General features: G+C 41.8%; 1 protein-coding gene across 4 annotated transcripts in view; it reads right to left on the bottom strand.

The window, feature by feature from the left end:
- The window catches only part of LOC137322039 (sodium/calcium exchanger 1-like), a 322,838-nt gene that overhangs the window by 21,295 nt on the left and 286,773 nt on the right, over window positions 1-14,770 (bottom strand). For all 4 annotated transcript variants that reach the window (XM_067985074.1, XM_067985075.1, XM_067985072.1 and 1 more), the window contains one exon: window positions 3,877-4,152. In XM_067985074.1, the coding sequence (XP_067841175.1) occupies window positions 3,877-4,152 (276 nt within the window). The remainder of the gene's footprint in view (window positions 1-3,876; window positions 4,153-14,770) is intronic.

Below are 14,770 nucleotides of genomic sequence, written 5' to 3' on the forward strand. Positions count from 1 at the left end.
AGGTAACTAGCATAGATGCATTTAAGGGGAAATCTAGATAAACACATGGAGGGAGAGGGGAATAGAAGGATATGTTGATAGGGTGAGATGAAGAAGGGAGAGAGGAGGTTCACGTGGTGCATAAAACCTGTATGAATCTGTTTCTGTGATGATTCAATCCAATGCATTCCACACATTCAACGGTTAATGCCTGCAATCATGTACACCAACACAGATATTTATCCCATATCCCAGACTTTCAAATGTACAGCAGATTTTCTTTATAAGCTGTCTAAAATGGCATAGCCCCTGATATAACACACAATTTATATGTGTGCCTCACTAATGAAGGATCCATGTACAGCACCCTTTTGATGTTATGCTTTTTGTAGGATTCAATTGTTTCATTAGATGGATTTACTGAATTAAATACATTTCCTCAAAAAGCCCGTGGAACTCATCGATTAATCACTTTGAGTTGACTGTAATTATGTTTTTTTTAAACTGTATTTTTCAAGCATTTTCTTCCTTGGGGAAGGTCTCTAACACTTATCCACCTCCAATTATCTGATCTAAGATCCTATCAATTCCACTGTAACCAGGCAGTATAGGATACGAACTGAAAAAAACAAACCAATATTTCTGATTTACCCCTGTCACTGTGTCTCACTAGACACATCCTGCTGAGTTCAGAATCTCTTACATTTTGTAATAGATATGACTATCCTCCTTCGTAGGGGGGAGATTAAATGGCTTATCTTTGAGATTGAGTTGGCACCAAGGTAACATGCCTGGTGACTGGAGGTGGGAACTGAGATGATCCTCTGTGGCAGGTTCATTCATCTGATACCTGAGCTGGCTATTTTGCAGTACTCCAGGTGCTCTTGATGACTGACCAGTTACTTGGTTTCATTGATGGGACTTAGAGGGTTAAACCTGACACTGGGAATTAGGATTCTTCCCACTCAGCCAATTATCTAATGGGTAGGGTGGTCTTAGCAGTGGGATCTTTACCAGTGCCCATGTTAGTAAGCTGTTTAAACTTCAGTATTACTACTATTTCAGCCTTGTCTCTTGACAGCCTGCCCCTAGGTTCTCTGGGTGTGTCTCTACAGGGAGAGAGTTTGCACTCCATATCAGGAAAACATCTAATTATATAGACTTCTTATGAGTTTGCCTTATAGACTTTTAAGTATGGTGATTGGTTTCTGTATGTGTCAGACAACTGGTTGACCAAAATATAAATAAATAATAATGAAGGGGAACTGAATTCTTACTTCAAAAATAAAATCTTACAATAGATTAACTCTCAAACACAATTCTCATCTGTAGTTGCAGAGAAATTTTGCTCTTACTAGGAAGGAGGGAGGTGAAAAGAAGGGGAAGACAGAAGCTCTGGTTCTATTTTAGACTGTGACCTGTGAGTGACAGTATTTGGCAGTGCAGAACTAAATCCTGTCAGAAACTTTGACAATTGCTTCCCAATTTAAAGGAAGATACTACAAAGGAGTAAGTCACTGTAAACTGATAAAAACTATGGCAACAAAAATAAAATTATATTTGGAGTGCAAGGAAGGGCTTGTCAATGGAAAGTGCATCATACAGTGCTGTCAAGGTGAGGAGGGCTTCCAAACATCTGAGGTAATGAACTGCTTTGTGTTGTGAGGGAACATATTTGAGTTTTGTACTTGTGTAACTATTAAGATATTACGGATGAGAAATAGCATTGAAAAAATGGCAAAATTCTTTCTTATGTTATAAAAGGCAAAGTATTCCTTAACGAATTGTTTTGGCTCAAGTCTCTCTCAAGGGATCTTTTAATTAGTAAATGAATACAACAATTTAGTAGATAAAGTTCCTCTACAATGCCAACCAGTCTATTTGAAAATAGGCAAATATATTAAAGGGGAGTGTCTTAGCAGGGGACCTCATTATTCATCGTCGCTGGGACAAAATCCTGGAACTCCCTACCTAACAGCACTGTGGGAGAACCTTCACCACACGGACTGCAGCGGTTCAAGACGGCGGCTCACCACCACCTTCTCAAGGGCAATTAGGGATGGGCAATAAATGCTGGCCTCGCCAGCGATGCCCACATCCCATGAACGAATAAATTATTGGGCTGAGAATGGGCTTTTGAACAACAGGGAGGGAATTCCCTTAAGGGCTTACATACCATTATGGGGAAGCCCCTATTATTTAAATTGGAAAGGATTTAAATAACAAGGCCTTCCACAAAACTGAGGGTGGGAAGGGAATTGAACGTTCTCACTTCCTCCACTCGCTCCAAGCACCCATTCTTCCCTACCCCTTAACCTTTCGCTCTCCATCGTACTACATCCTGCCCTGGCTACCTCCTTTACGGGCACGTTACCAGAAAATGAAACCTGTGACCTAGATCTCTCCCCTCACCAATCAGCCACAACCTGCAGTCCAAAAAGCAACAGTGCCTGGACCCCTAACCCACCCAGCGCCCCCTCACGCTTTCCCCTTCCCTCCTACCAGCTCCTGCCCTAAGCACCCCATTGTTCCTGCTCCTTGCCCTCCCCATCTTCTTCCTATAGCATCTCACCTCAAGTGCCCATTCCTTTCTGCCCCTTGCCTTTTCTCTTCTCCTGCTATCTCCACCAGCTACATCCAGATCCTTCCCTAATCGGTGCCCCACATTCACCACCAGTAAATGCAGTTGTCGATAACCCGCAATTCAAATGGCATCGGTGACCTGGGCTTTGGCGTATATTCCCTATCTGGAGGGAGAATCCAGAACAAGAGAGAATAACCTTAAAATTAGAGCTAGGCCATTTAGGATTGAAATCGGGAAGCCTTTTTTCAAAGAAAGGGTAGTGAAAATTTGGAACTCACTCCCCCAAAAAGCGGTGGATGCTGGGTCCATTGAATTCTGAAGACTGAGACGGACAGATTTTTGTTAGATAAGGGTATTAAGGGATATGGAGCAAAGACAATCTCCTGTTCATGCATTCCCTGCCTATAACCTGTGGTCCAAAACACGTCTGCTGTTCAGTGTCCTGCAACCACCACCACAAATGTCGCTTTCCAAACTATACCACCCACCACCTCTCACCAAAAAGGATAGACAAGAGAGAGATATGCTAAGAAGACAGACAGAATAGTAGCAAAGAACAGAAAGAAAGAGAAAAGGAAAAGAGGAGGGTGGACTAGTAGAGAGAGAGATAAACAGAAGATGACAGAAAGAGGGAAGCAGCACCACAGAGACAGTTTAGAAAAAGAACATATCCTCCGACTTACTGTGAGCAACATTACGGGGGATTCAGCAATATATATTATACATAGATCATTATATAACTGGAGACAATTATGGAATGAACAACATTGATGTGACTGATACCAACAGGTGAAAAAAGTACTGAAGTCCAGACTAAGATGCAGACATTTTAGAAAATGTATGGTCCAGCAGTGTATATGCGAACTCTCACCCCCTCCCCCACGCCCACCCCTTGAGATACAACTCAATCAAAGGAGGGAAGATCCCACCTACTGTGTATTTCTAGTAATTTCGAATTTTATTTCAGATTTCCAGCATTTGTAGTTTTTCTTTGTATTTGCTTTTGTTTAAGGCAACTCCATTGCCACAGCATGCTATTTCAGTTCACATCTGAATAGTGTTCTTTTAATTATACATATATAATCATGGAAAACCTGAGGAGATATTTACAAATATGGAGCCAAAGCCAGAGAGCATTTAAAGAATGAATCTGACTTACTGTACCCTTAATTACCAAAATCGTGATGGATTGTGAAAAAAAACACTTCTGGTTGAAATATTAGAATAAATATTTATCTTATAAAAGTTAATTGGTGCCCAACGGTATTCTAAGTATTAAGGATACTTAAAGAGTAATGAAAGTTTTTTTTTACCTGGAACAGAGGTTCCCAAAGCAACAAACACCACTGCAGTAACAGAGTCCTTCAGTCCAATGGTACAGCCAAAATGGGAAGCCAAGTCACCAATAAAAGCAGTTAGGAGGCCAATCATGAAAATGGATACTACAAAGCAGGCCCAGCCATTCCAGTATTCCGTAGGAGGTACAAAAGCAAAAAGAACTTTCCAGAAGACAGTCAGAAAGTGCATCACATAATCAAAGCATGAAGGCAGTTTCTCCTCAGCACATTCATCATCGTCATCATCTTCTCCTGAAAAAAAGTCAGAAGATTTTTATTAAACTAAATTGGTTAATGCCTCTGTTAAAATAGGAATATCATATGAACATAGTCAGCACATCAATATTCACACAGCATCATTTCAAGACCGTTTTATCTTAAATACAGAGGTTTTATGAAAAAACGACAAAGCAAGACAGTGATTATTCCTTTTCTTTTGTGCTACATGTTCCTTTCAAGTACAATAATATATGCATGCTTCATAAAGAACACTCTAAGATATCATAAATATGCTCCTTGGATTTTAACACATTCCCACAGCTGATTTACAATTTCTTTGCAACACAGTGTAAATCTCCATCACTAACATATGATGCTTCTTGATACATGATCTGATTTGCTCCTCACGATTTAAAATATAAATTAGCCTGTTTTAAGAGTCAGGGATCATGTACATTGGAGCGGGTGATAAGGTTTATTGAATAGACAGCAAGAAATTCTCTCACAAACAATAATTTTAACATGGGTTTTATTTATATGAAATAGAAAAGTTGCCTTAATGGGGTCAAGTGAGTAAAGGGGCTACTAGGTACTTCAGATTTCCCACTAGGCCTACTTAGACAATCAAAACAAACAGCACTAGAGGCATGGGTAATGCACAACAATATGAACACACCGTAGCAGATTTCTGGTCATTAAGTCCGTTGTTAGTGGTTTAAAAGCATTAGTACAGGCACAAAATGATCGGCTATTTGGTTGTCACTTGTTGTAGTGCATTCAAATTCCCACGTGTCCAAAAGAGTAAAATACTGCGATGTAACATACAAGTTATAACTCAGGGAAATCAAAGTAACCCAGCGTTTATTTAAAGAAGGCAGAGGAAATTGTAGCTGTAAAAATGCTGGTTGGCTGCAGTTATAGAAGGAGTAATTCTGCAAAATTTCACCCACTGTGAATGCATGTCAGGAATTTGACTGTGCATTCCCCATGATTTTCCATTTACAGTTAATTAATTTTGTTGCAGCCCTCACTCCTAAGCTTAGCCAGATGTTAATCTTAATCCAATTTTTAAAAAAATATTTTAACTAAAACAGCACTAATTGCTTCATCTGGGAGTTCATTCCACATATCTGCCAAATCTGAGGGACAGAATCTCAACTCTTTCTTGAAGTTGGCTAATTTTATACTCATGTCCTTTAATTCTGCGCTCACAGTCAAAGTTAAATAGCTACCTTTCATCTATTTCCATTGGTCAATGAGCTGGTGACTAAAGGGCGAAAATTTAAAATCATCACCAAAAGAATGAAGGAAAAGGTTAGAATTTTTTTTTTACGCAGAGGGCTGTTAGGACCAACCAGAAACAGAATCCATAATAACTTTCAAAAGGGAAGTGGATAACTCAAAGAAAATTTTAAAAGGGTATGGGGAAAAGGCAAGGGAATGAATCCAAGTTGATAACTCTTTCAGAGAGTTGGCATAGGCATGATGGGCCAAATAGCCCCCTGAAGCACATTTGGGCCATATATGGGTGTCCCTGGCTGCCACCTTAAACAGGCATTAAGTCGCTCATTAGCATGAGCTGTGTGCAAATTGGCTGCTGCATTTCCTACATTACAACAGTGACTACACTTCAAAACAAAAACACTTCATTGGCTGTAAAGTGCTTTAGGATGTCCTGAGGTCGTGAAAAGCCTTTCTTTCTTTATATGCAAGTAGCCCAATGCCCTGTTTCACCACACCCAACCAACAATTCGGCAGGACTGATTGGAGCTTGCGCCCGGCATGCACTGCTCTGTCTTTTGAGTTCTTCTGCAGCCTAACCTCTTTAAAGAGGCTGCTAGAGGCTGCCAATAAAAAGGTAAGTTATTGAATTTTAACGTACCTTGATCTGGAGCCAGGAGGAGCAGGACCTACCTGAGGGCCACTGTCGGCATCACAGCAGGCCCAAACTGGGGTCCTCGAAATGAGCTTTATCGGGATGCCTGATTGGCGTCCACGGCTCATCGGAGTTATGCTGATGAGGCCCAAAGCATAATTTTGGACGAGCTTCGGGCCGCCGGCACCTGGCGCACTCTCTAAATGCGCCAACCATTTCGCACCTGAAAATGGGCCTAAATGAATTTCTCCTCATTAGAAAAGGGGGTGAATAGCAGAAAACCGGAGAACAGCAAGTGCCCTTATTTGAAAATGGATCTAGAGGAGATCCATCTAACTATAGACCAGTTTGTCTCACATTGGTACCAGAGAAAATTCCAGAACCGATTGTCAAAGTCAAGCCAGTGGAACACTTAAGGAGATAAACTAATAGGTAAGAGCCATCGTGGATTTACAAAAGGTAAGTCTTGCCAGAACTTTTTGATAATGTAAAAAAAGATGTAGATAGGAGATAGATTGTAGTGTGGAAAGCTTTTGATAAGTTGTCCTGTAGAAAGCTAGTTCATAAAATGAGCAGACATGCTACTGATGGCAACATGTTGAGATGGATGAATCGTGTCTGTGTAAGAGATTCAGGAGACCAAACCAATATGGTGTGTAGCGAGTATATTTTATTAGTAGCAGATTTAAAAGAACATATAAAATAGCAGCAGGAGTAGGCCATATGGTCCCTCTAGCATGCTCCACCTTTCAATAAGATCATGGTTGATCTCCGACCTCAACTCCGCTTTTCTGCCCTATCCCCATATCCTTTGATTCCCTTAGTGTCCAAAAATCTATCAATCTTTGTACTGAATATACTCAACGACTGAGCATCCACAGCCCTCTGGGGTAGAGAATTCCAAAGATTCACAAACCTCTGAGTGAAGAAATTTTTCCTCATCTCAGTCCTAAATGGCCGACTTCTTACCTTGAGACTATGACCTCTAGTTCCACAATCTCCAGCCAGGGTAAACAGCCTCTCAGTATCTGCCCGGTCAAGCCCTCTAAGAATTTTATACCTTTCAATGAAATCACCTCTCATTCTCCTAAACTCCAGAGAATATTGGCCCATTCTACTCAATATCTCCTCATAGGACAACCCTCTCCTCCCAGGAATCAATCTAGTGAACCTTCGCTGCACACCCTCCAAGGCAAATATGTCCTTCCTTAGGTAAGGAGACCAAAACTGTACATAGTACTCCAGGTGTAGTCTCACCAGAGCGCTATATAATTGCAGCAAGACCTCCTTACTCTTACGCACAACCCCCGTGCAATAAAGGCTCACACACTATTTGCTTTCCTAATTGCTTACTGTACCTGCATGTTAACTTTCTGTGATTCGTGTACAAGGACACCCAAATGCCTCTGACTACCAACATTTCTTTGTCTCTCATCTTTTAAAAAATATTCTGCTTTTCTATTCTTCCGACCAAAGTGGATAATTTCTCATTTCCCCACATCATTTTTTTTTATTCGTTCATGGGATGTGGACGTCGCTGGCAAGGCCAGCATTTATTGCCCTTGAGAAGGTGGTGATGAGCCGCATTCTTGAACCGCTGCAGTCCGTGTGGTTCTGCCACCTTCTTGCCCATTCCCTTTGCAGCCTCTTTGCGTCCCCCTCACGGCTTACTTTCCCACCTAGCTTTGTATCATCAGCAAGCTTGGATACATTACACTCGGACCCCTCGTCTAAGTCATTGATATATATTGTAAACAGCTGAGGCCCAAGCACTGATCCTTGTGGCACCCCACTAGTTACAACCTGCCAACCCGAAAATGACTCGTTTATTCCTACTCTGTCTGTTAACTAATCCTTAATCCATGCTAATATATTACCACCAATCCCATGAGCCCTAATCTCGCATAACAACCTCGTGTGGCACCTTTATCAAACGCTTTTTGAACATCCAAATATACTACACCTACTGCTTCCCCATTATCTACCCTGTTAGTTACACCCTCAAAAAAACTCTAATAGATTTGTCAAACATGGTTTCCCTTTCATAAAACCGTGTTGACTCTGCCTGATCATATAATGAATTTCCAAGTGCCATCGTCGAATCCCCCATCATCAACATCCTGGGGGTCACCAATGACCAGAAACTTAACTGGACCAGCCATATAAATACTGTGGCTACAAGAGCAGGTCAGAGGCTGGGTGTTCTGCGGCGAGTGACTCACCTCCTGACTCCCCAAAGCCTTTCCACCATCTACAAGGCACAAGTCAGGAGTGTGATGGAATACTCTCCACTTGCTTGGATGAATGCAGCTCCAACAACACTCAAGAAGCTCGACACAATCCAGGACAAAGCAGCCCGCTTGATTGGCACCTCATCCACCACTCTAAACATTCACTCCCTTCACCACCGGTGCACAGTGGCTGCAGTGTGTACCATCCACAGGATGCACTGCAGCAACTTGCCAAGGCTTCTTCGACAGCACCTCCCAAACCCGCGACCTCTACCACCTAGAAGGACAAGAGCAGCAGGTACATGGGAACAATAACACCTGCACGTTCCCCTCCAAGTCACACACCATCCCGACTTGGAAATATATCGCCGTTCCTTCATCGTCGCTGGGTCAAAATCCTGGAACTCCCTTCCTAACAGCACTGTGGGAGAACCTTCACCACACAGACTGCAGCGGTTCTAGAAGGCGGCTCACCACCACCTTCTCAAGGGCAATTAGGGATGGGCAATAAATGCCGGCCTCGCCAGCGATGCCCACATCCCATGAACGAATTAAAAAAAATGTTATTACGTCCTTAATAATAGATTCTAGCATTTTCCCTAATATTGATGTCAGACTAACTGGCCTATTGGTCCATCTTTTCTCTCTCCCTCCTTGCTTGAATAGCGGTGTTACATTTGCTACCTTCCAATCCACGGGAACCGTTCTAGAATCTAGGGAATTCTGAAAGATCAAAACCAATGCATCCACTATCTCTGCAGCCAACTCTTTTAAAACCCTAGGATATAAGCCATCAGGTCCAGGGGATTTGTCGGCTTTTAGTCCCACTAATGACTCCAGTACTTTTTCTTTACTAATAGTAATTACTTTAAGTTCCTCACTCTCATTCGACCCTTGGTTCCCCACTATTACCGGTTTGTTTTTTGTGTCTTCTACTGTGAAGACAGACACAAAATATTTGTTTAACGTCTCTGCCATTTCCTTATTCCCCATTATAATTTCTCCTATCTCTACCTCTAAGGGACCCACGTTTACTTTCGCTAATCTCTTCCTTTTTACATACTTGTAGAAGCTCTTACAATCTGTTTTTATATAAAACACACAGCGGCCCAGAATTAACAAGCTGACTCACTAGCAAAGCACAACTCTTACGCTCAAGAACGGCCCAGTATTCAAACAAGTTAAATCGATTGATACAACAGAAACGATATTACCCGATCCTGTGGGGAGAAGCATTGATCTCAAGACTCGCCTTCTCTTCCTCACTATTTGGGACCTTTTGTCCTGTTTTTATCCCTTGCCTTATCTCTTCATCCTGTCATTCTTTTAGTCTAGTCATCATTCATTGATCAATAGGAAGCCTCCGAAAGCTTGTGAATTTAAAATAAAATTGCTGGACTATAACTTGGTGTTGTAAAATTGTTTACTATTATGGGGGACTGATAACTACTAGATCTAATTAGGAGGATTTAACCTTGAGCAGCTTCAGTCAGTTGATTAATGAATGGTGTTTATATAACTGTGATCCTTGAGCAGACATCTGGGTTTTCTCTGCTATCATTCTACTCCGGTTAATGATTTGTAAAAGCTGCTATAAAGCAAGCTGGATTTCTTGGCCTGTTTGAAAAGCATACTGGGATACTTAGTCTGCTCTAATAATGTATAATATCTAACTAAGCATCCTTTTCGGCGTTCTAGGCTATATCTTATGGTCTCTGGGAGTTTGGAAACAGAGGAATGGTGAGTACTTGGGATGAAGGTGTGTGACAGATGTTGTCCTGCAGGCTTGGTATTGGAACTGGCCCTCTTCAACATTTTCTAAATGATCTGGAAGAGAATGCCAGTAGCTTCATCTGAAAATTTATGGATAACACCAAACTAGCAGGAGTGGCTAATAGAATGAAAGACACGGACAAGCTACAGGGGAAGGTGGGCAGACAACTGTCAGATGCAGTTTAACATAGTGTAAAGTTGTGCACCTAGGGATACTGAACAGGCAGCAGAACACAGGATTAATGAGAAAGTATTAACAAAGACAGATCAGGGAAGGGAGTCATACTAGATAACTCAAGACATCAAGACAATGTCTGGCTGCTGTCAAAAAGGTTAAGGTTGCATAAAAAGAGAAATAAAGTGTAGTTCAATGGGAGTAATCCTGCCATTATATGTAGAACATTGCTTAGGCTACACTAGGAGTATCATGTACAATTCTAAAATGTTAATATAACAGCAAATAAAACACATGAGGATAAGCTCAAAGAACTGGGACTCCTTGTTAGAAAGAAGAAATTTGAGGGGCGATATGATTGAGGTTGCCACATTAATAAGGCTCACAAACCTGGAGGATTAATCAAAGCTATTTGAATTGATACAAGACAGCAGAACAAGGGGACAAGAGTATAAATGGAGAAGAGGTAGATTCAGACGTAAGGAAACATTGGGGTAGAAGTTGGTTATCGTTGTGTCCGTTTTCTGGACAAATTTTGTAATGGTGAATTCCTGATGGCTTTCGGGAGGGAAAGCGACTTAGATGAGTTTAACTGCTTGCCCAGTCAGTTTCTGCTGGGCAGCGAGGATTAAAATCGCTCTCTTTTATTATTGCTCCTCTTCCCACTAGCTTCACCTAACTGGAAAGCAACAACGGCCTCCCGCTCAGAATACCGGTTAAAATTGTTGTCAGGGCCCAATGATGTCATTGGACCCTGATCTGCAAATTTAAAGAAGGACCCTGCCGGTTTCAGGTGTTTTGAATATACTTGGGAATTGGGCAGATAGGTGGCAGATGAAATTCAATGTAGAGAAATTCATAATGGGGACAAAAAGAATCCAGGAAGGGACTATTACTTAAATGGAAAGAAAATAATGCGCATGGAAAATGAAAGCGATCTGGGGGTCCTGACTGACAATAAATTGAAGCTATCGCAACAATGCTCAGCGGCAGTGAGTAAAATAAATCAGATGTTAAAAGGTCAATATTGAGCCAAAATAGTGAGGTAATCCTGCCAATTTATAAATCATTGGTGCGACTGCACTTAGAATACAGTACAGTTCTGGTTGCCACAGTACAAAAAGGATATTGCAGCTATTGAAAGGATACAGAAGAGAGCAACCAGAATGATTGAGGGGATAAAGGGATTGGATTATGAGGAGCAATTATGTAAATTGGGTATGTTCTTACTGGAAAAGAGAAGGTTGAAATGTGATATGATTACTGTTAGGATTCTAAAGGGACTAGATAATGTGGACAAGCTATTTCATCTTGTCCAGAACAGCAGAACCAGAGGAACCAGTCTGTGCTTGAAGGGGGTGTCTGTTGTAGGCCTACTGATAGAGATTGATTGCTATAATTAGTCAACAACTTCATTATTGTTGTATCATGTAACTACCAAGATGATAGAAGGTGAACTAGATGGAACTTGTTTTTTTCTGTTTAGCAATGCCTATGTCTGTCCTTGCTGCAAGCTCACAAGAGCAGGTTAAAATAGAAGACAGTGCATACGGAGTGGGATGTTGGTGGGTAAGGTCTTAGCTGCCTGCCCAGTTTCCGCAGGGTTAAAATTACCCCTTTGTTTCGAGTTAGGTATAAGGCAAGAGAGAAACTTGTGAAGACGGCACCATATGAAAGTCAGCAGAACAGTAAATAGAAACTGATATAATGAGAAAAGGAAATCGCCTCAATATACGGCAAAAGCAGTGTACATTTTACCACACAGCAGTTACTATTGTTAAAAAAAAATGGTTGAATTGCCTTAATTCAGCAAGGTAACATCATGTTTTTGAAATGTAGCATTTTGACTTTGCTGATTACTGCGTGAGGAAAACATGATAATCTAAATCAAGTTAATCATGGGGTTCATGTTAATTGAAACCATTACAAAATTGGAAGTTTCACTGCTATGTACAGTGACTCATCTGGCAGTAGGATCATATGTTGTAAAACACAAATGAAAAAGAATAATTTACTACGAGATTGGAAAATCTGTCATCCTATATCACTGTGAAAACGCCATACGCACATTTTACACTGAGCTATTGTGGCATATTAACTAAGTTCATTGTTCTGTATCATCAAGGCAAGTGTTAAAATTGAATGCTTATTTACAGGGTGACTTAGATGTATTGATGTTTTTAATAGTGCTGACATTATACTTCAGACAAAATCCGAATGGATGTTATTTATTATATGCCAAAGATGCACATAAATTTATTGGCATCCAGGATAAATGAAATTTGCCTGAAGCTACTGATATAAATTGAAATCTGCTGGGTTTATAAATCTCCACCAACCGCCCTCCATACATCGAATTACTTCAGTACCATACTGACTTAGTACAGCATTTCACAGATATGTACAAGAATAAAAGAGAGCCAAGTTAGCTGATCTCATTTAAGATGGCAGTAGGTGCACTATAATTAACCTCACTACCCCTTGACGAAGGTCGAGACTAATCAACCTGGAGTCCTGTTCTTGATCACTATCCAGCAATCATGGATAGTTTGTGCATGTAGACATCAGGTGAAGACAAAATCAAGCTATTTCAAAAGCTTTGTGATGTAGTAAAACTTCAAATATAAAACACTTCTTAATGGTTAGGGAGCTCACACAAAATTATTAAGATTATTGTTGCTGTTGACAAAGCAGCAGATAGGTGCATTTTTAAACTTGATAGGCTGCTTACATTCAACTAATTAATAACATAAAGAAACAACGCTGCAAAATCCATTGCTATGATCCTGATCACACAATTTCTAATTGCTTCAAGGTCAGCATTATAAAGCTGGTAACAGTAACAGGAACTAGTGACATCAGCGGTCTTTAGACAGTTATAACATAGCAAATGCCTTCACCTACTATACAAATGGGAAGCCAAATGGCTTTTTGTCTTGTATGACCCTACCCCCTAGGCAGTGAATTCAAGCATGTAATTCAACACACACAAGAACATAAGAAATAGGAGCAGGAGTAGGCCATACGGCCCTCAAGCCTGCTCCGCCAGTCAATAAGATCGTGACTGATCTTCTACCTCAACTCCACTTTCCATCTATCCCAGCGGACTCCTACACTGCCTGCCTGTTCCTCTAAGTCTGTCTGGTGGTCATCCACTCCCTCTCCACCTGAACTCTCTCTAGCTGCAGGGGGGCGGGGGTGGGTGGTGACCACCTCTGGAAATGTGCTATCCACATAACTCTCAGCTTCCCGTATAAGAACATAAGAAATAGTTGCAAGAGTAGGCCATTTGGCACCTCAAGCCTGCACCGCCATTCAATAAGATCATGGCTGATTTCCTACTCAACTCCACTATTTCACCGTATTCCTATATCCCTTGATTCCCTTAGTGTCCAAAAATCTATCATAGAATCATAGAAAAGTTACAGGCCATTTGGCCCATCGAGTCCGCGCCAACTCTATGCAAGGGCAATCCAGCTAGTCCCACTCCCCCGCCCTTTCCCCGTAGCCTTGCAGATTTTTTCCTTTCAAGTACTTATCCAGTTCCCTTTTGAAGGCCACGATTGAATCTGCCTCCACCACCCCCTTGGGCAGTGCATTCCAGATCCTAACCACTCGCTGTGTAAAAAAATATCGATCTCAGTTTTGAATTTACTCAACAACTGAGCATCCACAGCCCTCTGAGCTAGAGAATTCCAAAGATTCTCAACCCTCCGAGGGAAGAAATTCCTACTTTGCACTGGATACAGCAAAGGCTATGGGCCCCAACAACATCCCGGTTGTAGTGCTGAAGACTTGTGCTCCAGAACTAGCCGCGCCTCTAGCCAAACTGTTCCAGTACAGCTACAACATTGGCATCTACCCGACAATGAGGAAAATTGCCCAGGTGTGTCCTGTCCACAAAAAGCAGGACAAATCCAATCTGGCCAATTACCGCCTCATCAGTCTACTCTCAATCATCAGCAAAGTGATGGAAGGTGTCATCGACAGTGTTATCAAGCGGCACTTACTCAGTAATAACTGCTCACCGTTGCTCAGTTTGGGTTCCGCCAGGACCACTCGGCTCCAGACCTCAATACAGCCTTGGTCCAAACATGGACAAAAGAGCAGAATTCCAGAGGTGAGGTGAGAATGACTGCCCTTGACATCAAGGCAGCATTTGACTGAGTGTGGCACCAAGGAGCCGAGTAAAATTGAAGCCAATGGGAATCAGGGTGGAAAACTCTCCAGTGGCTGAAGTCATACCTAGCACAAAGGAAGATGGTAGTGGTTGTTGGCGGCCAATCATCTCAGCCCCAGGGCATTGCTGCAGGAGTTCCTCAGGGCAGTGTCCTAGGCCCAACCATCTTCAGCTACTTCATCAATGACCTTCCCTCCATCATAAGGTCAGAAATGGGGATGTTCGCTGATGATTGCACAGTGTTCAGTTCCATTTGCAACCTCTCACGTAATGAAGCAGTCCGTGCCCACGTGCAGCAAGGCCTGGACAACATTCAGGCTTGGGCCGATAAGTGGCAAGTAACATTCGTGCCAGACAAGTGCCAGGCAATGACCATCTCCAACAAGAGAGTCTAACCACTTCTCCTTGACATTCAA

This window comes from Heptranchias perlo, chromosome 5, assembly GCF_035084215.1.
Source record: "Heptranchias perlo isolate sHepPer1 chromosome 5, sHepPer1.hap1, whole genome shotgun sequence".
Classification (NCBI taxonomy): domain Eukaryota; kingdom Metazoa; phylum Chordata; class Chondrichthyes; order Hexanchiformes; family Hexanchidae; genus Heptranchias; species Heptranchias perlo.